The sequence below is a fragment of the Scophthalmus maximus genome, chromosome 6 (assembly GCF_022379125.1).
Source record: "Scophthalmus maximus strain ysfricsl-2021 chromosome 6, ASM2237912v1, whole genome shotgun sequence".
In the NCBI taxonomy this organism is placed as follows: Eukaryota; Metazoa; Chordata; class Actinopteri; order Pleuronectiformes; family Scophthalmidae; genus Scophthalmus; species Scophthalmus maximus.
Genome location: NC_061520.1, coordinates 5,525,978 through 5,546,915, shown reverse-complemented (window position 1 = coordinate 5,546,915; position 20,938 = coordinate 5,525,978). Strand labels below are relative to the sequence as shown.

The 20,938-nt window shown below is 45.6% G+C and overlaps 2 protein-coding genes and 1 long non-coding RNA gene across 9 annotated transcripts; 2 read left to right on the top strand and 1 right to left on the bottom strand.

Annotated features, from left to right (window-relative positions):
• The first annotated feature begins 1,720 nt into the window (after positions 1-1,720).
• ddx27 (DEAD (Asp-Glu-Ala-Asp) box polypeptide 27) lies at positions 1,721-8,544 on the top strand. Its single transcript, XM_035630851.2, has 20 exons — positions 1,721-1,946; positions 3,075-3,227; positions 3,395-3,454; positions 3,577-3,757; positions 3,962-4,014; positions 4,093-4,179; positions 4,301-4,580; positions 4,661-4,811; positions 4,934-5,033; positions 5,131-5,272; positions 5,351-5,504; positions 5,719-5,800; positions 6,028-6,205; positions 6,406-6,512; positions 6,825-6,921; positions 7,105-7,199; positions 7,315-7,435; positions 8,028-8,124; positions 8,267-8,326; positions 8,406-8,544. The coding sequence occupies exons 1-20, from the start codon at positions 1,863-1,865 to the stop codon at positions 8,425-8,427; spliced, it is 2,304 nt and encodes a 767-aa protein (XP_035486744.2). The 5' UTR covers positions 1,721-1,862; the 3' UTR covers positions 8,428-8,544.
• Positions 8,545-9,090: 546 nt separating this feature from the next.
• Positions 9,091-20,875, bottom strand: LOC118309114 (potassium voltage-gated channel subfamily KQT member 2-like). Of its 7 annotated transcripts, none has more exons than XM_047332630.1 (20): positions 19,678-20,875; positions 18,935-19,085; positions 18,527-18,617; positions 18,208-18,334; positions 17,911-18,086; positions 17,681-17,806; positions 17,482-17,592; positions 17,291-17,386; positions 17,015-17,109; positions 16,833-16,901; positions 16,162-16,191; positions 15,726-15,805; positions 14,996-15,199; positions 14,284-14,331; positions 13,219-13,327; positions 12,066-12,197; positions 11,818-11,938; positions 11,527-11,699; positions 10,692-11,220; positions 9,091-10,619 (listed from the first exon to the last, which is right to left on the bottom strand). In XM_047332630.1, exons 1-20 carry the CDS (start codon positions 19,808-19,810, stop codon positions 10,494-10,496), a joined length of 2,727 nt encoding a protein of 908 aa, XP_047188586.1. In that variant the 5' UTR covers positions 19,811-20,875; the 3' UTR covers positions 9,091-10,493. The 7 variants fall into 7 exon arrangements, 5 of the variants coding, with proteins under 5 accessions (XP_047188586.1, XP_047188585.1, XP_047188588.1 ...); XM_047332629.1 differs by having other exon boundaries at positions 9,091-10,642; positions 10,712-11,220; XM_047332632.1 differs by lacking the exon at positions 14,284-14,331 and having other exon boundaries at positions 9,091-10,642; positions 10,712-11,220.
• LOC118309129 lies at positions 13,574-15,672 on the top strand. Its single transcript, XR_004793422.2, has 3 exons — positions 13,574-13,677; positions 14,330-14,448; positions 15,002-15,672. It is a non-coding gene; the product is annotated as an uncharacterized LOC118309129 (long non-coding RNA).
• Positions 20,876-20,938: the final 63 nt, after the last annotated feature.

The window sequence follows — 20,938 nt, the reverse complement described above, 5'->3', positions numbered from 1 at the left end:
TATTCACAGAAAACGAATATATTGTCCATAACTATGTGTTCATAAATGTATAATCACCTGTTTTTTCATCAACTTTGAATGAGTTAAATATAGATACATGAGGTGGACCCGACCTCCGTGTGAGTCGCCATGTTTGCATATATAACATAAACTTTATATTTTCAGCGCGGCTGGAAACCGGAAATGGAATTGACAGTGCGCCACCATAAAGTGTCCCCGGTCCGGTGCTTAGTTGGTTGCAGTTTGCAACTTTACCACCAGATGCCGCAAGAAAAGTACAAAAATTACACACTGGGGCTAATAGCTACCTAGTCAGGCTAGTCCAACCTGCTGCTGGCCTGTTGCACTTGTAGCCAGGTAATCCAAGCAATAACTGGCTAGCAACAACCATTAGTTGACTTATATACTGTGCCTTATGTGTTTTACTTGTATGCTTCAATGCAACCAGACAAACAAATAGCAAGCCGGCAAGGCTGATCCAATCTGCTGCTTGTTGCGTGTGTTACTTACAGAGCTAAGCTAAGAAATCCAAACAGGAGCTGTTGACCGGAACATCCAGCATTTGGAAGAAATTAACTAACACAACGCGCTTAAGGCGAGGACACTCTGAAACCTCCAGACAACCTCCAGATAGGAAAGAAGGAGCTTGTCAACCACAAACAGACGGGAACAGATTCTACTCTTGTCAATATTGTCACAGGCAGGATGACTAACACCAAACAACACAGAATCTGCTTATCTCCCTGCAAACAAATACAGAACCGAAGCACGGATCTACATTACATTACATCACATTTCTTTCATTTAGCAGACACTAAATAATTTCGCAGAAGTACGCCTGGCTAACCGCCAGAAGGTCAAAGAGGTCGCTTGTGGGCTACCACTTGGTATGAATGGAGATGTGCAAGTTAACCATACACGTCACACACGTGATATTGTTTGTAGAGGATGTTGACCTGCGCAGAGACAAATCCACTCTGTTTACAGGCAGGAATGAAAACAGGAAAGAACCAGATGTAAACCTTCACTCAGAAGTGGGTGTCCTCACGATGTAGAAGTGAGACACTATTATAAATGTCCTTGCAAAGATATCAGGTCTATAAGGGGTTCACACAGCTTTATGGTTAAATGTATTTATATTGAAGTTTTCTTGTCTTTATACAGTACAAGTCACATTCACACAGAGCTTCTATACACATTAACTTGATAGTCTATATTCTCATTCATTCACTTCACAGCCTTTAGGGGCAATTTATAAGGTTCAAGTGTTTTGCTTAAGGACACTGGCACACGGATCGGAGGGGCCGGGGATCGAACCATTGACCCTCTGGTTAGTGGACGACCCTCTCTCTCTCTCCTCAGCCGCAGCCACCAATTATCTGCTATAAACTATCTCTCTATTTAAGCAAAAGAAGATTTTTTTTTTAAATGAAGAAAAAAAGAAATACTTAAATTCCAGCCACCTCTGTAGTCAGTGTTAGTTGGTTTGTTTGTTTCTTTCTTCAGTCACTGTCAACACAAGAGGAAAGACGTCAGAGAATCGTCAGTTTTTTATTAATGCCATTATTAATTATCTGTTTAGATTTGTGGAACAAACTGTGTTGGTTCTGTTTATTCGGTTTCCTTAACGTCGCATATTCCTTTTGTCCTCCTCCACTCGTGTCAATAAAGTTAATTTAAAAAAAGAGAAGAAAAAAAACAAGCCCGTGAACCGGAAACAAACTCCGCTCACTTCCTGTTTCCGTCAACACACGTGTGTGCATGAGGAAAGGTGGAACGATAAACCCGGGGGGTAGAACGTTGACAGAGTCCGTTAAGAACCCAATTCTTCCCCGTGTCTCGGTACCGCAGCGGGGTCCGCCATGTTGGAACAACTGGGTCTGATCGGGACCATGAGAGACGAGGACCAGAGTCCGGAGGAGCCCGACACCGAGTCCGACCAGGAGGTGAGTCAGTCCGGCCAAACAGCTGAGACTTTACACGGAGGAACCGAGGCGTAGAGAAACACAACAGACACAGAACGAACCACTGACACGGTGGAGAGGAACAACAGACACAGGACGAACCACTGACACGGTGGAGAGGAACAACAGACACAGGACGAACCACTGACACGGTGGAGAGAAACAACAGACACAGAACGAACCACTGACACGGTGGAGAGAAACACAACAGACACAGAACGAACCACTGACACGGTGGAGAGAAACAACAGACACAGTACGAACCACTGACACGGTGGAGAGGAACAACAGACACAGAACGAACCACTGACACGGTGGAGAGAAACAACAGACACAGAACGAACCACTGACACGCTGGAGAGAAACAACAGACACAGAACGAACCACTGACACGCTGGAGAGAAACACAACAGACACAGAACGAACCACTGACACGGTGGAGAGAAACACAACAGACACAGAACGAACCACTGACACGCTGGAGAGAAACAACAGACACAGAAAGAACCACTGACACGCTGGAGAGAAACACAACAGACACAGAACGAACCACTGACACGGTGGAGAGAAACAACAGAACGAACCAACACAACAGATAATAAGAATAAGAATAGTTGGGTAGTGTCACATCTTGATACTGCAGCTATGGAGTCAGAGAGAGAGATATGCTCAGTGCATGATGGGAGTTGTAGTCCTACAGCAGCAGAATTAATGGCAGGTTCAGGACTGACCAGCTCTAACTCTGATCTTTATGACAAAAAAGTTCATATTGTTTCTGCCTTTTGAACTAAACTGGAGCTGGTCCCACAGGAGAGGAGTCTGGAAGCTGAAGGTTCTACTTCCTGTTCTCCTCTCAGAGACTCTAGAACCACAAGTAATCCTGGAGTTAGACAGTGAAGTGATCTGTTGTGACAATATGGTACTATGTGCTCTTTACAATATGATGGAGCGTGATCATGGAGACCTTTGTATGTGAGGAGCAGGATTTTTAATCTATTCAGAACTTTTAAAGAGAAGCTACACAGGAGAAATATGATCTGTTTCTAGTTCCTGTCAGTCAGCCTGCAGCAGTGTATTAATTGTGTTGTTGTGTATTTGTGTGTGTTTTAGGGGGAAAAGATCATCCTGAACAGGAAGAAGAAACTCAAGAATATTGGTTCCAAAGACTTTAACGCTAACTTTGAATTTGGAGAGAGAGACAGCCTGACCTCCCGTGGTGAGGACTGGGCGATGGCTGACGTCATGAAACAGCTGAAGAAAAAGGTGTGTGACTGACCTGAGGTCATATGACTGACCTAAAATTTATGTAGTTATACTATCGATAAATAAGATTGATATGATACTTGTAGTTTCATTTTCTGTAATGTTCTTTGGACTGGTTTGCTAATGTTCTTCCTCAGTTATATATTAACAGTGTTCTGTGTTTGCAGAGAATTGTGACAACTCTGGATCAGAAAATAGAGAAAGTCAGGAAGAAGAGGAAAGCTGACGTGAGTCCCCAAGCACTGCTTTCTGTCTGGCAAGGTTCTGCTTCCTGTCTGGAGAGGTTCTACTTCCTGTCTGGCAAGGTTCTACTTCCTGTGTGTAAGGTGGGCTTTGTTTTGATCTGCAGGAGAAATTGTCTCAGGGTGAAGGTTCTGCAGTGAAGGACGAGGAGGCGGAGGAGGATGGAGAGCAGCAAGTGAAGCCTGCTGAGGCTGATAGCGGTGATGAAGATGATGAGGAGGAGGACGAGGAAGAGGACGATGAAGATGAATTTGACTCGAGTGATGAGGAGATTCTGACCAAATCAGGTAAGTTTGACAGGAAGCAGAAGCATTTTACTTTTTAGATGGATCCTGTTTTTAATTTAAATGTCATTAAATTAAGATTCAGTCAAACTGCAGCTCTGAACAGAAATCCATATTAAAATAATTAGGATTTTAATTATTTTAATTATTTATTTTTATACATTTTAGAATAACTTTAAAATGTGGTGACTTCCTGTTCACTGTTAGACGTCCTGAGAGAGAAAGAACGGCGTGGGAGGAAGAGGAAAGCTGAAGAAGAGGTGATGATTAAGAACTGATGATCACGGGTTGATGTACAGTACCTCGTAACTGTGGTAACAGCTATTTTTTGTGCTCAGCCTGCAGAGTCTTTCTATGAAGACGCGTCTCAGTACGATGATCAGCTGACCTTTGATGACATGAACCTTTCCAGACCCATCCTGAAGGTAAAAACTTTTAAATCAGTTGAAATGAATTCTGCTTTAGGAGTCATTTGGTCCCTGGTTCTGTGGCTTCAGGAGGGGCCCTGGTTCTGTGGATGTTTGTGACCCTGTTGTGTCCCTGCAGGCCATCACAGCCCTGGGCTTCAGGCAGCCGACTCCGATCCAGCAGGCCTGTGTTCCTGTCGGCCTGCTGGGCAGAGACCTCTGCGCCTGCGCTGCTACTGGGACAGGGAAGACGGCAGCCTTTGTGCTGCCCGTGTTGGAGCGTTTGGTTTACAAGCCTAGGACGTCCCAGGTGACCCGGGTCTTGATTCTAGTTCCGACCAGAGAGTTGGGTATCCAGGTTCACTCTGTGGCTCGTCAGCTCGCACAGTTCACCTCCATCACCACCTGCCTGGCTGTTGGTACGACCGCTCACTGATGAATTCTGTCTAATGGACTCTGGAGTAAGGTCCTCAGGTAACATTTCCCGGTCTGTCTCCAGGTGGGTTGGACCTGAAGTCTCAGGAGGCGGCTTTGAGGGCGGGGCCAGATGTCCTGATCGCCACACCTGGTCGACTGATCGATCACCTCCACAACACACCAACCTTCGAGCTCACTCACATCGAGATCCTGATCCTGGACGAGGCCGACAGGTAAGAACTGACACCTGCAGCCGATGACGCATCGCCAGACCAACAAACAGTCGGGAGACTCACCCGTGTGGTTCTGTGTTGTTGTGTGTGTGGTTCTGTGTGTGTGTGTGTGTGTCTCTCAGGATGTTGGACGAGTACTTTGAGGAACAGATGAAGGAGATCATCAGGATGTGTTCCTATACCAGACAGACCATGTTGTTCTCCGCCACCATGACAGACGAGGTACACGCTCATATCTCTGTCATGTGACATGAGTCGCCAGGTGTGTCGGTGTCTGTCCAGGTGTGTCAGTTTGTGTCATGTAACCCTATGTCTCCAGGTGAAAGACCTGGCAGCTGTTTCATTGAAGCAGCCAATCAGGATCTTCGTCAACAGCAACACAGATGTGGCTCCGTTCCTACGACAAGAATTTGTCCGAATTCGACCGAACAGAGAGGGGGACAGAGAGGCTGTGGTTTCCGGTAGGTACCCATACTACTGATACTACTGCAGTACCACTGATAATGCAAGTGTTCTTACGTACTGTTACTTGTCGTTAGCTCTTCTGACTCGGACATTCCAGGATCACGTGATGGTTTTCACTCAGACGAGGAAACAGGCTCATAGACTTCACATCCTGCTGGGTCTGATGGGACTAAAGGTTGGAGAACTGCACGGAGAACTGAGCCAGAGCCAGAGACTGGAGAACCTCAGGTACACACATAAAGAACCAGAACCAGAGATGAGATAAGTTTAGGTGCACACACACAAAGAACCAGAACAAGAGACTGGAGAAGATCAGGTACAAACACAGAACCAGAATCAAAATTTTGTGAACCTTCCACCAAACTGTCAGAGCTGTAGCTATGGTAATGTTTTTAAAGCAGCTAGATGTTTTGGAACTTACTCTTGTTCTCCGGGTTCCCAGGCGATTTAAAGATGATCAGATCGATATCTTGGTGGCGACAGATGTTGCAGCCAGAGGTCTGGACATCGACGGAGTCAAAACGGTGAGAGATGTGTCTCGATAAATATTGCAAGAGAACCATATATATATATATATATATATATATATATATATATATATATATATACTGTATGTTATACATAAAGAAAGAATTAGCTTGTGAAGTTGTGTAACCATAGATGCCACAGAAATGAGCTGCTGCTTTTGTTAAATACCTGTCTCTCCTCCTCCCCCGTGTTCCCTGTCTGTCGCTACCTGTCTGTCTCTCAGGTGATAAACTTCACCATGCCGTCCACAGTCAAACATTACGTCCACCGTGTCGGACGAACTGCGAGAGCCGGTCGCTCCGGACGTTCGGTGTCTCTTGTCGGAGAGACTGAGAGGAGGACATTGAAGGAAGTGGTGAAGTCTGCCAAGAACAGCGTGAAAGCTCGAGTACTGCCGCCAGGTACGCACACCTGAGAGATAGGCAGCTGGTGAGAGAGATGAATGTGTGTCCAGGAAATAGACAGAGCCAGAGCCCTGTTGTTCACGGAACCTGGAAGAGTTTAGCATCAGGAAGGTGTTTCTGTGGTGGTGCATGTCTTTGTGTCTCATCGGTGAGCTGTGACTTCACTCTCTCCCTCTCTGTGTGTGTCTCTCGCCCAGATGTCATCCTGAAGTTCAGAGATCTGATCTCTAAACTGGAGAAGGACGTGGAAGCAGTGGTGAGGCTGGAGAGAGAGGAGAGGGAGCTGGCTGCATCTGAGGCCAAGGTACAGTACACACGTTCACCTTAGTGCTATATGACACCTTAAAACTGATTACACCTTATTACGACTAATTATATCTTATTAAACATTATTACAATGTATAAACTCTTATTACATCTTGTTACATGATAACGACGAACTGATCTGATCAATGCACTGTACTGAATCTACAGTGTATACTGTATGTACTGTACATGCAGTATTCTATATTTTAATATTTGTGAGCTTCAGATTGAATTTTTTTGTTTATCACTTAAGGTTTGTTCATTTCTTGTCTTGATTAATTTTTATTTTCACTGCCGTGTGTGCATACAGTTGAGTGTGGCTCAGAAGCGTCTCGACGGCCCAACTTCTTCTGATCAATCACAGAGAGTTTGGTTTCAAACTCAACAAGAGCGAAAACAGAGTCGCAGTGAGTAACTGACCCCTGACCCCGTTTTAAACTATGATAAATGAAGATGTAACTTTTTAGTTTTAGTTTTTTACGAACGTTAAAAAAAGGTTTGAAGATTCTTGCAATACTACGTCACTGACCAACCTTCACCCCTCACTCCTCCTTTTCCTCCCTACTGTTCCTCCTCTTCCTCCTCCTTAGTGTCCAAGGCTCTGCAGGAGTTCGATCTCGCTCTCAGAGGGAAGAAGAAGAGAGAAAAGTTTGTGAAGGACGGCATGAAGAGAAAGGAGCTGACGGTAATAACACACCAGATCATGAACTCATTAATCAATAACCGCCTGAGGTATCACCTCTGGTCACTGTCTCATTATCTTTAATGTGTCTTCATGTCTCTCTCTCTTTGTCCTTCAGTCTGAGGAGCGCTCTCAGTTCGAGATCTTAAAGGCCCAGATGTTCGCTGAGCGGGCGGCCAAGAGAGAGAGACGACCGAAGAGAGCAAGAGCGATGCCCGAGGACGAGGCTCCGGCTAAAGGTCAGAGACACAAAAACTCTTTAACATTTACTGAGTTAATGCTGATGATGGTGAGGACAAGGTGGGGGGTGAGTCCAGGACCCGAGACTGTGGGGATAGTTACAGCCTGAGACCCTGGAGCCTTCAGGACTCTCCAGTGTCCTCGAGTGACTCAGCCAAAGACCAGGATGAGACCCTGTAGAACCTAAAGATTCAGGTCCAGTCTGAACAGTCGAGTTAGGCTCTGAAGAAGAGTCTGACCGATGCCAATGTAATAGAATAGAACAATTCTGAACGATATTTCAGCTGATATTTATCTACTTTACATGTGAACTTGTGAAAGACACTTTGAAGGTGAAACAAATTGTGATTTTTGAACTAAACAGTTAAAAAAAATGATGTCATGAGAATACTCAAACGACTGTGAAAGGCTTGTATTGGCCGATTTAATCGACCATCTGATAAATTCGGGCTCTACTGAGAACCTGCAAAAAAATCTAAAAATATGTTTTCACTGTTACTATGGGTTATTGATTATTCATCTCAAAATAAATCCCTTACAAAAAGTGAAGGAGTCTGAAAATTGTGTTAACACTAAACTGTCTCTGTGCAGCTGTCAATCAAAAAGGAGGAAAGGGAGGCAAGAAGTCAGCTTTTGATAAAGAACTGACCAACACCAGCAACAAGGCTCTGAAACACTACAGAGCTGGGTGAGTCTGTCTGTACACGTGTGTAAACACCTGTCTGTCTGTCTGTCTGTCTGTCTGTCTGTCTGTCTGTCTGTCTGTCTGTCTGTACCTATTGTCTGTGTACCTGTCTCACCTGTCTATGTACCTGTCTTTCTCGTTACAGACCCTCCTTTGCTGACAGGAAGCGGCTTGGAATGGGCAAGAAGTCTCCTGGCGGCTCCAGGTAAGTTTCACCTTCTCTTTCTCAACATATTGTTAACAAAGGTAAGAAGCTAATGCTAACACTCGGTTCTCTCCTTTAGGTTCAAGAAAAAGAAAAAGTGAGAGCCAAGATGGCCGCCTTCAGCATCATGAATTTTTCACGTTGTCTCTGTCTAAATTTTGGTCCGGTTGTGTTCATGAAAGAGCTTTCAATAAAGAGTCATTCTGTTTAAAATACAATTACTGCTTGTGGTCGTATTTAGTCCTGAAAATATCATTGTATGATGGTTTGACCAAACTAAAGTATTTTTAAAAAGTAATTTTGGTTGAATGAATAATACGAAATTACAGATAAAGCTAATGTCACTAACAAAGCTTAATGTTGTTTTTGGGTGGTTGTCCAAAACGAGCGCTATAAAAAAATCATGTTTTATTATTGTTAGTTCACATCACAAATTCTACCCACTCAGCGATACACCCGCTGAGAAGACAAGTCTGGTTGTTGGCGACTCTATTCTGAGGAATGTTAAGTTAGTGACACAAGCAACCATAGTCAAATGCATTCCTGGGGCCAGAGTTGGCAGTAACAACACCCGATTACATTAATCGGACGTCACAAAGGTGAATATTGATTCGGTGTGTACTTACGCAAAAGCAATGACGGACTCCGTAGTTTTCTCTGGGCCACTGCCAGATCTGACTAGGGATGACGTACAGCTGCATGTCATCCTTAAACCGCTGGCTGTCACAGAGAGAATCTTCTTTAAAAACCATGGGACCGGTGGCTGAGTGATGAAGGGTTTTTTTATTGACTTTGAAATAGAAGCAAACAGTAAAACATTAATGCACAGATTCAGTTTATGATTTAAATCGAAGCTTCAGAAACAAGAGAAACACAGATTTGTTTTCGTTCCACTTTTGTTCCAGAAAACATTTAAAGGGCTTTAAATTAAATAAAGTCCGCTTGAACTGATTGTAGGTTACTATTAAAAACGTGTGATAATATTTAAATATTATGAGGATATTTGACCATTAAACCAGAAGTTAAAAAGATTTAAACAGAAAAATTATTCTCGGAAAAACTTCTTTGTCCGGAAGGAATGATGTTTCCATGGAAACAGTAAATAATGAGTTAAGGAGCAGGCAGTAGGTCAGTGAATGAGTCACTTCCATCAACCAATCAAAGGAGCGCTGATTGATCAGCTGACCTTTTTATCTCCACTCATAAACAGGAAGCAAAATACAGTATACTGTAAAGTTATGTTGGTAAGCTTGACTTATTATGGCTTCCTTTAGCAATTGTCCTCTGCTGGACAGATTCTGTAACTGATTCAAATAAATTCTTCCTTTCAAACATTTTGTCTTCAATATTATGCTAATGAATGATATAATATAAATATTAATTCTAAAATAATCAAGTTGTGATTACATCATAGCCTATATTTGAAATATCATGATTGTGAGTGGGAGCTTTTTAAATGATCACTTTGATGGGGTTTTTTTTAACACAGCTTACGTCACCATTGGAGTCATACTAAAGCCCCTCCCTCTGAAGAGTGACTGTCCAATCACAGCGTAGCAACTGTGACCGGGAAGCCTGGCCATCAGGTGATTGAGGGTTGTCTCATAAAATTTCCACAAACACGATCTTGGAGGTCGTGTTAATTACCCAGCAACACATCATTCAGAGACAGATTTGTGGTCTTCTTTGGGTCTATAACTTGATTAATGTGGTAAAAAATAATCATGATAAAACAACACTGAACAAGTATGACATCTGGACAGGAAGTGCACAACAGCTGTGTCTGATCTCATGGTGGTTCCCTTGAATCTTGGTGTAAAGGCTTTGAAACGTAATAAATCAATTGTTCAGTGAGCTGCTGATAATACTGTAAATACCTGTCGTAATATGGACACAAGCAACAATCAGGTACAAGCGTGTCACGGCATTGAACCAATCAGGTGCAAGCATGTCACGGCAGTGATCCAACCAGTGACGGAACTGACAAACATTTGCTGTACATTCACACAAAGAAAAACACGGTGACGCCTGCTTTTGCCACGATGCATCACTCTGAACCTCCAGCTGGTGTTAAAAGTTAACACGTTTTACTCAGTTTCATAGTTTATATTCACATTTCAGTTACTTTTAAAGGTTCTGCTGGTTTTGCTCCAGTTTACATTCAGCTCTACTTGGTTCCAGTCCACGCTCGGTCCGAGTGCGGCGAAGGGGCACAGAGCTCAGAGTCCGAGTCGGACTCGCCCTCTGCAATGTAGGGTCGGACAGCAGCTCGGAGGGGGAGGGCGCCGCCGCCGCCGCCTCCTCCTCCTCCTCCTCCTCCTCCTCCTCCTCCTCCTCCTCCTCCTCCTCCTCCTCCTCCTCCTCCTCCTCCTCCTCCTCCTCCTCGGTGGTCTCCCTGGTTGGTGGATGTGTAGAAGCTGTTGTTGAGGAAGTCCAGGTTCTCTCTGGACTGGGAGATGGAGAAGCCGCTGAAGGAGCGCTCCAGCTCCTCATGGTCCACGGATGGGATGGAGATGGAGGCATCGCTGTCCAGCTTCACCTCCTCCCCTCCTTCTCCTGCTCCTGCTCCTCCCCAGTCTCCTCCCCTCTCTGCCCTCTCTGCCAGCCCCCGCTCTCCAGTGCTCTGCCGGTTTGATCGGTTCCCGCTGTGTCTCTCTCCGGCCGGAGGAGGTGGGAGTCGAACCAGTGACCCGTCTCCCACTGGACTCGGTGTGCTGCCCTGGCAACGCTGTGGAGGGGGTGGAGCCTGCTGGGGGAGCTGGGAGCTTAATGGCTGCCAGGAGGTGGAGGGAGGACAAGTGGGGGCATTGTGGTTTCTGTGTGCTGTGGAGCTGCTGGAGCGAACCATCTTCGTCACAACACGAGTCTTCTCCACATGGTCGCTAGGCAACACCCTGCACAACATGTCAACAACATGTTAGGAAGATATCAACAACATGTAAACGAGAAGTGAACTTATGACAACATATAAACATGTCACAACTGGTTCTGGTCTGACACTGGTCCTGCTCCTGGTCTGATGCTGGTCTTGGTCTCATATGACTCTGATCTGATATTGGTTCTGGTCCTAGGCTGATATGGTTTCTGATCTGACACTGGTCCTGCTCTGATACTGGTCCTGGTCTGACACTGGTCCTGGTCTGATGGGGGTCCTGGTCTGATAGTTGTCCTGTGATTTTGCAGTAACAGGAGACACTGACTGCATTTTGGAGACTGACTGGCTCTTCTCCATCTGATCCACCGGACTGTGGTAGGGAGGCGCTGGGTCCGGTTCCTTGGATGCAAAGTAGGCGTCGGTCTCGGCCTGAGGGATTCCCATTCGCTGGATGTAGATGTTGACCAGGAAGTCCAACTTTCTCTCCATGGACAGCACCTGAGGGTCACATGACCAGCAGAGGACCAATCAGATTCAAGGCTTAAGTTGCATCATGAACCCCCTGCACAGCTCAGATGAAAGTCTTTTTAACAACAGACTGGTTGCTATTGGTTACCTGCTTCTCCACCTTCCCCAGCCGTCCCATCATGCTCGGATCCTCGGGAAGCTCCTCGCCAGCTGCTTTAGGGCGGTCTTTGTCTGCAGTTGGTGTTCCTCTGCCGACTATCTGATCCACTCTGCCGATCAGGAGACAGGTAACAGAGCCGGTCAGAAAACAGTGAGAAACTGGACAGTAAAAGATTTAACAGGAAGCAACTTTAGACACACATGGAAGGGGTCAGAGGTCAGAGTCCGGGGTCTTACCTTGACTGGAGATTCTTGATGCGGGCCAGCATGTCCAGGTGACCAGCTGAATACTGTTCGATTACGTCCATGACATCATAGGGACGAAGGCTCTCCTTGAACTTCCTCTTAGACACCATGAAACGCATGATGCTGAGAGAGAAAACAGGAAGTCAGCTGTAACCTGGGACGACCCCTGTATGGCTCAGGTACTAATAACACTGATACCCCACATCAATGAGTCTGAACTGGTCTATGTAGAAAAGTCCTCTGACAGGATCCTGTGTACGTCACCACACGGAGGAGATCCAGAACATATTAAAGGGATTATATATACCGTCAGGCCTGAAGAAACCATGAGACATATGTACAGAACTTTAAACTTGGGACAAAGCTGAATCCTGAATGACAAACACAATGTTTTCGTCTCTGACAAAGACACACCCATCTGGAACCAAGACTTTGACAAAAAGATTGACCACAGTCTAACAACAGACAAACAACAGATTAACAACAGACTGACATCTATCTGACCACAGACTAACAACAGATAGAGTAAGAGTTACTAATAATACTTCAGCAACTTCAGAGAAAGTTGAAGGGCAGACTGGACAAACAGGACAGACAGAAGAACAACAGTGACAGACCGAAGGACAAACAGAAAGACAGACTGAAGGACAGACAGAGCTGCAGTTTGAAGGTGAGCTGTTCCAGAACCTGCTTCTGACACCAGACTCTACATCGACTGACGAAACGCTACAGATCTGAAACGTTAACTTCCAATAACCGACAGGAGGAGGGCTGTAGGACACCAACATAATAATAACAATGATAATAATAATAATAATAATGATGATAATAATAATAATAATAACAACAATAATAATAGTAATGATGATAATTATAAAGGATATGTTACCAAACAACCTGACAGAGGAGCTTAAGTGACAGAAAACAACAAGGAACAATGAATCTCTATGGTCAGACTAACGGGTCTTACCCAACAGCTGGTGTGACCTTTGACCCTGGGTGAGCACAAACCAATAAAAAAAATTAAGGAGGAATAATGAGAATAACAAGCAACAAAAAAACATAACAAAAGCGATGAATGATGTAGATAAACAGATGAAATAAAATGATTTTCTGAATAAAAATAACAACAAACATTTCTTACCAGATGGCTCTGATGGTGACCTTTAACCCCGGGGTCAGATCCTGAGGGACAAACTCACAGTGGCAGCTCTTGTTGTCGTCGGCCAGGTCTTCTCCCGGCAGACTGGCATCTGAAAGCACAACATCAACATCACTCAGCACACCCTACCTGAAACACATGGATCCAATGTGAAGACAAGACAAGAGACGAAGAACAGAGGAATGTGACGTCCAAAAAGATCCGACTCTGAGAGCAAAGTGACAGGAACTAAGAAACCGAAAAACCAAACTCAGGCACAGGAAGGATAAAATCACAGTCACGATAAAAGACAGGAAGTAAACCAACACACAATGTGACTAATATCAAAGTAAAATGGGAAATAATAAGGTCCAGGTTCAAACAACTACAACTACAGCGGCAGATCCAGATCATCACAACACATCCCAAACCAAGTGAGGGGCCCCAGGACAAACATTTACTGTAAGGGCCCCTCAGCTGTTACCCTCCAAATATGACACATACTGCCTTCAACCCCCGAGACCTCTACATTCCTGATAAATCTTTTTGTCGTGTTGACAAAACGTGAAGCCTCCAGGTTTTCCTGAAATAACACACTCACGATATGTGTATCTATTCATACAACTTAACCCTGTATGTTTTCATGAAACAGTACTTTGATTTAACTTAGATATTAAAAAACGACTTGACGTTGGCCATTGTTGTTGGCTCACTGACGCTACAGGAAGTGGAACGTGTCCAACTCGACGTGTCTTTTTTGTACTCCGACCCGCCAGCAGCTCACGTTGACATATCAGGTCAGAACAAGTCCGTCTCTATCTCACCATGTGTCATGTGACTGTGTCATGTGACTATGTCGAGATACTAAACTTGGTTTAATGAAGAAAGAAGCTTCACTGACTTTGTGACATTCAGGTAGAATCAGACCTCTGAGGTTTCTGACAGGAAGGAGATCAGATCCACTTTGCTCAGTTTGTCTTCATGTGTGTTTCTGTGTATGTTGAGTGTGTTTGTCTCTGGGAGTGTCAGTGTGTGTGTGTGTGTGTTTGTGTCCGTGTGTGTGCTGACCTGGGGAGCCCTTCTGTCTGAACTCTTCGTCCTGCATCTCTATCAGCACTACAGGAGGAGACAGAGGACACAGAGGAGACATGAAGAAATGATCGCCATCGTCGGGTCCTGGTCGGTTAACCCTGACATCGGGTCACCAACAAAGAAGATGTAAACGCTTGTCAGGTACGGAGGTGTTCGTGGATTTAAAGAAACAGTCAAGCATTCCTCAAATCCTTGCACAATGACTGGAAGCAGAGGGACACTGTTAGCCTAGCTTAGCATAAAGACTGCAAACAGGGGGAATCTGCTAATATTATGCAAACATCAAGTTCTCATTCTGCAGCTGTGGCTCAGAATCATGTGAGCATTCATTTCTGAATGCTGGCACAGTAACCACAAACAGTACAAATCCAGTCAGATCCAATGACGACCAGTCAGATCTAGTACAAACCAGTTAGATCCAGTTAAAAAACTGTTGGATCCAGTACAACCGAGTCAGGTACAGTACAAACCAGTCAGATCCAGTTAATTCTGTGAGTTACACTACAGGAAACCACCAGTCAGAGGAAGTACGTTCTGTCAGAGGGGCTCATTGATCCCTGACCACATTATTAGTCCTCTTTAAAGTGGTGGTGTCGGAAGCTCAGGTCGTTCTAAAGTTGTTGATGTCAGAGCTTCATGTGAAGGAGTTGGTGGAGCGTTCTGATTGGCTTCACTCTGCCCATCTTACCTTCAGAGTTTTGGCGGGATGCAGCTCCTCGGATCCTGAACGCCTGCCGGGTTCTGCTGCGCTCTCCGAAACTCCAGCTCTTTGGGACCTTGCTAGGACTCTCCTCCAGACAGGGCTCCATACTGGGGGACCGCCGCAGGGCCTGGACTCCCCCTGGAACCCCTGGACCTCCAGAGCCCAAACCAGGAGTAACAGCGGGTACAACTGTAGGCACCAATAAAGAAAGGGCGCGGTAAAGGAAGATGGACGTTAAGGATGGGAAACACGAGAATCAGGACAATCGTTGGAGTTGGGTACTGATTGTTGTCTTGGTTGATGTAAGTCTCGTCTGCCGGTTTTCAGTCAAAACAGTTCCTAGAGCAGGTTTATTTCACGAACAAGTTCCTCCTGTTTTGTTTGTTAAGTAGGTAACTGATATGGTTCTGTCTGGTTGGTGGGAACATGAAGCTGCAGACAGTTGGATCTCTACACACTGGCCAAACCAAACCCGACCAAACCAAACCCAAGTGCGTCCTGGGACTTTTATGTCTTCGGTCAATCTTCAACGCCCAAAAATGTTACTGACAAAATGGAGAAAACAGCGGAGATGTGACTGACTGTCTTCAGTCAAGTCAAGAGAGGAACCTGTCAGGAGAATCAAATGTGAGACCTGAATGGATAAACCTTTCTCTGCTAAGTCAAAGGACATGTACAACAATCATCTGATTATTTTCAGTGAGTTGACACTCACCGTGCTGTGGAGAACCTTTCCCTTTGGTTACTGAACTGCGGGGAGACGAGAAGACCCTCTCCTTCAAACTGACCTTCTGACTGCAGACAAACAGATGGGACAATTTAACTGGACCAGTTAATCAGGTTGAGAGAAAAGGTCCTGAATAGTTTGGTTTTTTTATTATCAAAGGATCTTTGTCCAGTTAGGACAAATTTCCTGTCCATCATTTCAGAAGGAGACACGCAGGACAGGGCTGGAGAACTCGCCCACGTCTCTTGGATTGGATGGATGTTGCTGATATTTTAAAATGGAACTTTAGGCTGTGATGTAGTTATCGGGGCGTCACTGTGTCAACCCTCCCCGGGAGCATTTTGAACAAAGTGCTGGTAGCTACGACAGCGGGTCATTGAATCGGGAACTCTGCTACTCTGCTGATCGCCTCTTTAACACTGACCTTGGAGACGGTTCAGGCTGGACGTCCTTCCTACAGAGAGAGAGACAGACAGACAGACAGACAGAGAGAGAGAGAGTGTGCCTGAAACCTGTATTCTCTCGAATGACCAGCAGAGGTCTGAGACAATGACTCTTTGGCATCCAAAAACCTCTTTGGTTTTTGGATGGGATGTATTTCACCCTCTCCGAATCACATGTGGTTTATCAAACAGAGTGGCTCCTCGTCTATCCATAGAAAATCTCTGTCTGAATATAATCTGCACCACAGGGCAAATTGCCCAACAATGTTCATTTCCTAAATGATGGTCTCATTTAGAGTAGAATAGACGATGAAGCACCAAATGAATTGGAGCGTGGATTCAGTGTGATTGACAGCTGATCCCTCCAATCAGTGCACGGTTGCAGGTGTAGGTGGGAGTGCGGCGGACATGCTCTTAGTAAGACCCACCCCTGCTCCTACGTCTGGTTGCGAAAAAAAACCTGACAAGATGGCGCTGGTCAAAATGCGAAACTTGAGGCTTCAAAACAGACGTCAAGGTGACGTCACACTTGAGTTGTAGTAGTTGTGGTAGTGATTATTGTTTTGTAGTAGTAATTATTGTAGTAGTTGTAGTGGTAATGCACAGTGCTCTGTGTACTTCAATGTGATTGGTTGCTTTGAACAGTTCAGACCTGAATGAGAGTCCTGATTTGTTCTTGAGGTTCCTCAGGAGATCGAGCTGATTGAGAGGAGGGATCAACCTGGAGACACAGAGACAGAGGGAGACAGAGAGGGACAGACAGAAAAGAGACAGAGACATTTATACATGTTATAATATTTTAGGACAACAATGTCTCCAGTTGGACAGTCTCACCTGTACATGGGGACGGAGACGGTCCTCTCGTAATAGTCCCAGGTTGAAGACAGATCAGTTCGGCTCAGGTTTGTGGCGTAAACTCTCCACGCCGCCTGCAGACAAACAAGAGGACGGTCGTTTCCCTGGAAACAAGTACAGCCAAGACCCGTCGTCTTCGCAGATTTTCAAAATAAAAAGCGCAACTTTGGACACGTGAAAGAAACGACGAAGGACGCAGACGGACATCGTTCGGGGTCAGTTATGGCCGCGGGTCGAGAGGGTGTCAGTGTTCACCTGTATGAGTCCAGCCGCCGGGTTTCGTCTCTTCTCAAAGTGTTTCTGTCGGTGCTGCTCCTGAACCTTCAGAGCAAAACCAGAACCCAGGATCCCCTGAGGTGAGAACACAGTAGAGAACACCGTTGAGAAAACAGGTGAGAGCAGGTGGGGGGGGGGGTGAACACAGGTGAATCATTTTAGTGACTCACAGCAGGAAGAGCGAAGAATGACACTCCGATCAGTGTGAAGGCCGCAGCCAGAAGACGACCGTTCCAGGTGATGGGGAACTTGTCTCCATAACCGATGGTTGTTAAGGTGATCTGACAGAGACGGAAACAGACCAATAAGATCGTCTTGTTACTGAGCAGGAGACAGGTCAGTGTGTGTGCGTGTCTGTGTGTGTCTCACCAGTCCCCACCAGAGGGCGTCGGCATACGTCTCAAATTGTACGTTATCTTCTTTTTCTGCCAAATAAACGAGGAAACTGGCGAGAATGAGACACAAGAAGCCGATATACCAGGCTGTGATCAACTCCTGTAGAGGGCGAGAGACACAGAGTCACACTGAGAGACTGAGAGAGAGACGGAGTCACACTGAGAGACAGAGCGTGGTCCTCAGACAGACAGACAGACAGGTACCTTGCTGTGGGCGTACACCACTGATCCGAGCAGTTTCCAGGTTCCCCCCCGTCGATCCATCCGGATCATCCTCAGGATCTGAAGGAACCGAAGAGAACGAATCGCAGACGTGGCAAACACGTTCCCCTGAGTCCCGGCCGCCAAGACCGAGATGGACGCTATCAACACCATGATGTCTGAGAGACAGAGAGAGAGAGAGAGAGAGATTAACGCTGTCAGTCGAGTGAGCGTGTTGTCGACAACATGAACAACATGTTCACATGGTCAGTTGTCATCATGAGTGACCGTCGGACTCACCGATGACACAGAAGGGTTTTCTGGCGAATTTGAGTCGTCCTCTCCAACCTCTGTACCGACAGCAGCAACCTGCAGCCCAGATCCTCACCATGTACTCGACGCCGAAGACCACGATGGTCACGACCTCCTGTGACATCGCAACAACAACACCGGGAGTTTAAAAAAATCCTCATTGATAAATCTGCTGATTGGCAGTGTAATGTTTAACTGATCAAATGTCAGATTCAGGCACTGAGAGTTCATCGCCTATGCAAACTGTCTGACCTCCGACTTCGGATCAGTGGAGCTGCAGATTAAAAGGTGGGAGTTTTTTTTTTACCAGGATGTAGAGGGCGTCCTCTGAACTCTTCTCGTACTCTTTGATGGTGGAGAACACGGAGAGAACCAGGCAGGACAACACCAGCAGGAACCTGAACACAGAACATTGAACGGTGAACCCACCGAAGCTGCTCTGTTCCTGCTTCAGGCTCAGGTTCCTGAAATCTGACCTCGGGTCTGTGTTTCAAGGGGAATGTTTAAACTGTGACACCTGATCCCGGGTCGGTCATTGATCGTCAGCGCTTCCTGGAAACAGAGGTGAGCGCAGCCTCCACATAACGACACATTAACTTTATCTGAAATGATATTAAGCGAGGTGTTTACAGCGCCCCTGCATTCTCCTATGTGGACAGGTATGTGTGTGTGTGTGTGTGTGTGTGTGTGTGTGTGTGTGTGTGCAGGTATTTACACGTAGGCGTGGTAGATGAAGGCCCACCCTCGGGGCCTCTCCAGGACGTTGTACAGGAAGTTCTGCAGTCGTCTGTAGAGAGCGTTTCGTTTCGGAGGCCTCTTTCCTCCGGAGACGCTGCTGCGCTGCCGCCGAGGCCCCTCCTCCCCACCTGAGCACAGAAACATCTGACTGCAGCGACGAATCAGTTCATCGAGTAAGTTGACTGACTGTCGACTGTCGAGAAAACCTTTGTGAGAGTCGATTCATTCTTTTGGTAATTTTTCAAATAAACTTCTCGTATGTGGGGGGGGGGAGAAAGATCATTTTCTTTTCTCAGCATGAAGCCGAAATTTTTTTCATTTTAACAGTTTCTTAATTTTTTTGTAAATTTTTGCTACTACAGCACTTTTACTAAAATACTGTAAAAAAAAAATACACAGGTTTGTTTAGTATGACAGCTTCTTGATTCACAAGTTTTCAGCTTCATGTTAAATGTTCCAAACACGTTATGGATGTGATTCCTGAACAAACAAACAAAACACACACACACACACACACACACACACACACGTGCACCTGTTCTTTTAATGTGAATCGTCGTCTCCTCCTTTAACCTCATTGGGCTACAACATTCATCATTTTTTATTATTATGGGAACGTCCCGGAACATTCCCGGAAGATCTGCTGCTCATGCATTGATTTACTGCATCACACACACACACACACACACACACACACACACACACACACACGTTGATTACCTGCTATGAGCATGGCTCCGTCTCTGCTGGACTCGGCCCCTCCGGCCTCCAGACCCACGAAGCCGACCTTCAGCTTCTTCTGGTCGGCCTGCGCTCCGGGGAACACCCCGCCGTTCCTGGATTTCTGCACCATGTCCGAGCCGCGACCTGCACCGACCTGCCGATCTACTGCCGGCCCGCACACGAAGCACCGCGGCCGGCGAGGCCCGACGGGAGCATCGCTGCTGCGGAGCGAAGGAGGAAGAAAAACAAGAGGAGGAGCAGGAGGAGGGGAGAAGAAGAAGAAGATGAGGAGGAGGAGGAGATGAGGACCGGATACAGATCCGCCTGGTCAGCAGCTTCTCTCTCTCTCTCTCTCTCTCTCTCTCTCCTCACCGACGTCCCGGACGAGAAGGAAACAGAATGACGTCACCGACGAGCACTGTGTTACTGACGACGGATCGAAAAAGAAAAACACTGACAGATGATCAGCTGATCACGTCGCCTAGGTAACTGCATGATGTGAGAGTGGTTACCATGGCACCCAGAGGCGGTACAGGTGGAGTTCAACGAGCAGGAGCCGAGATGCAGAGAGGGAGGAGCCGGTGAGGGGAAGGAGGAGGAGGAGGTATAGTGCAGGAGAATAAGGAGGTGGAGGAAAAGAAGAGGAGGTGAGGAAGAGAGGAGGAAGTAGAGAAGGAGGTGCAGCAAGGAACCGGTCAGCAGGCTTTTTTATAAAACTTTATTTAAATGAACATGAAAGCATCACTATAAAGTCAAACATGCTTTGTGAAAAAAAAACAACATTCATTCCTCCAACAGAAATAATCATGTCCACTTAACAATAATCAACATTTATTAATGGATTCAAATGAAGACTTCAGAGAAAAGAATTTACCTTAAATAATTCAGGTATTAAGATACATTTGAAAGTCAATTAAATAAAATACAAGAATAAAATTAGAACAATTAAAAAACCAAACAAGAGTATTGTGGTGTGTCTATATTTTCCAAGTTTGCAATACATTTGTTCAGTGAAGAGTTTGACTACAGTCCACATGGTGATTTGGCATACTGACCGACATTTGTGTATGTAGAACTTCTGAGGTAATCATGCATCTTCATAAGCTTGTAGAATAAAAGATTATCAGAAACAGGTGACATTCATCAATTTTAAATCTTTTAATTAATTTGAAGGATAAATATAGTTTTAAAGTAACTTCCACACTTTCTAAAATTAATGTGGATCTGGATCAGGATCTAGATCGAGATCAGGATCTGG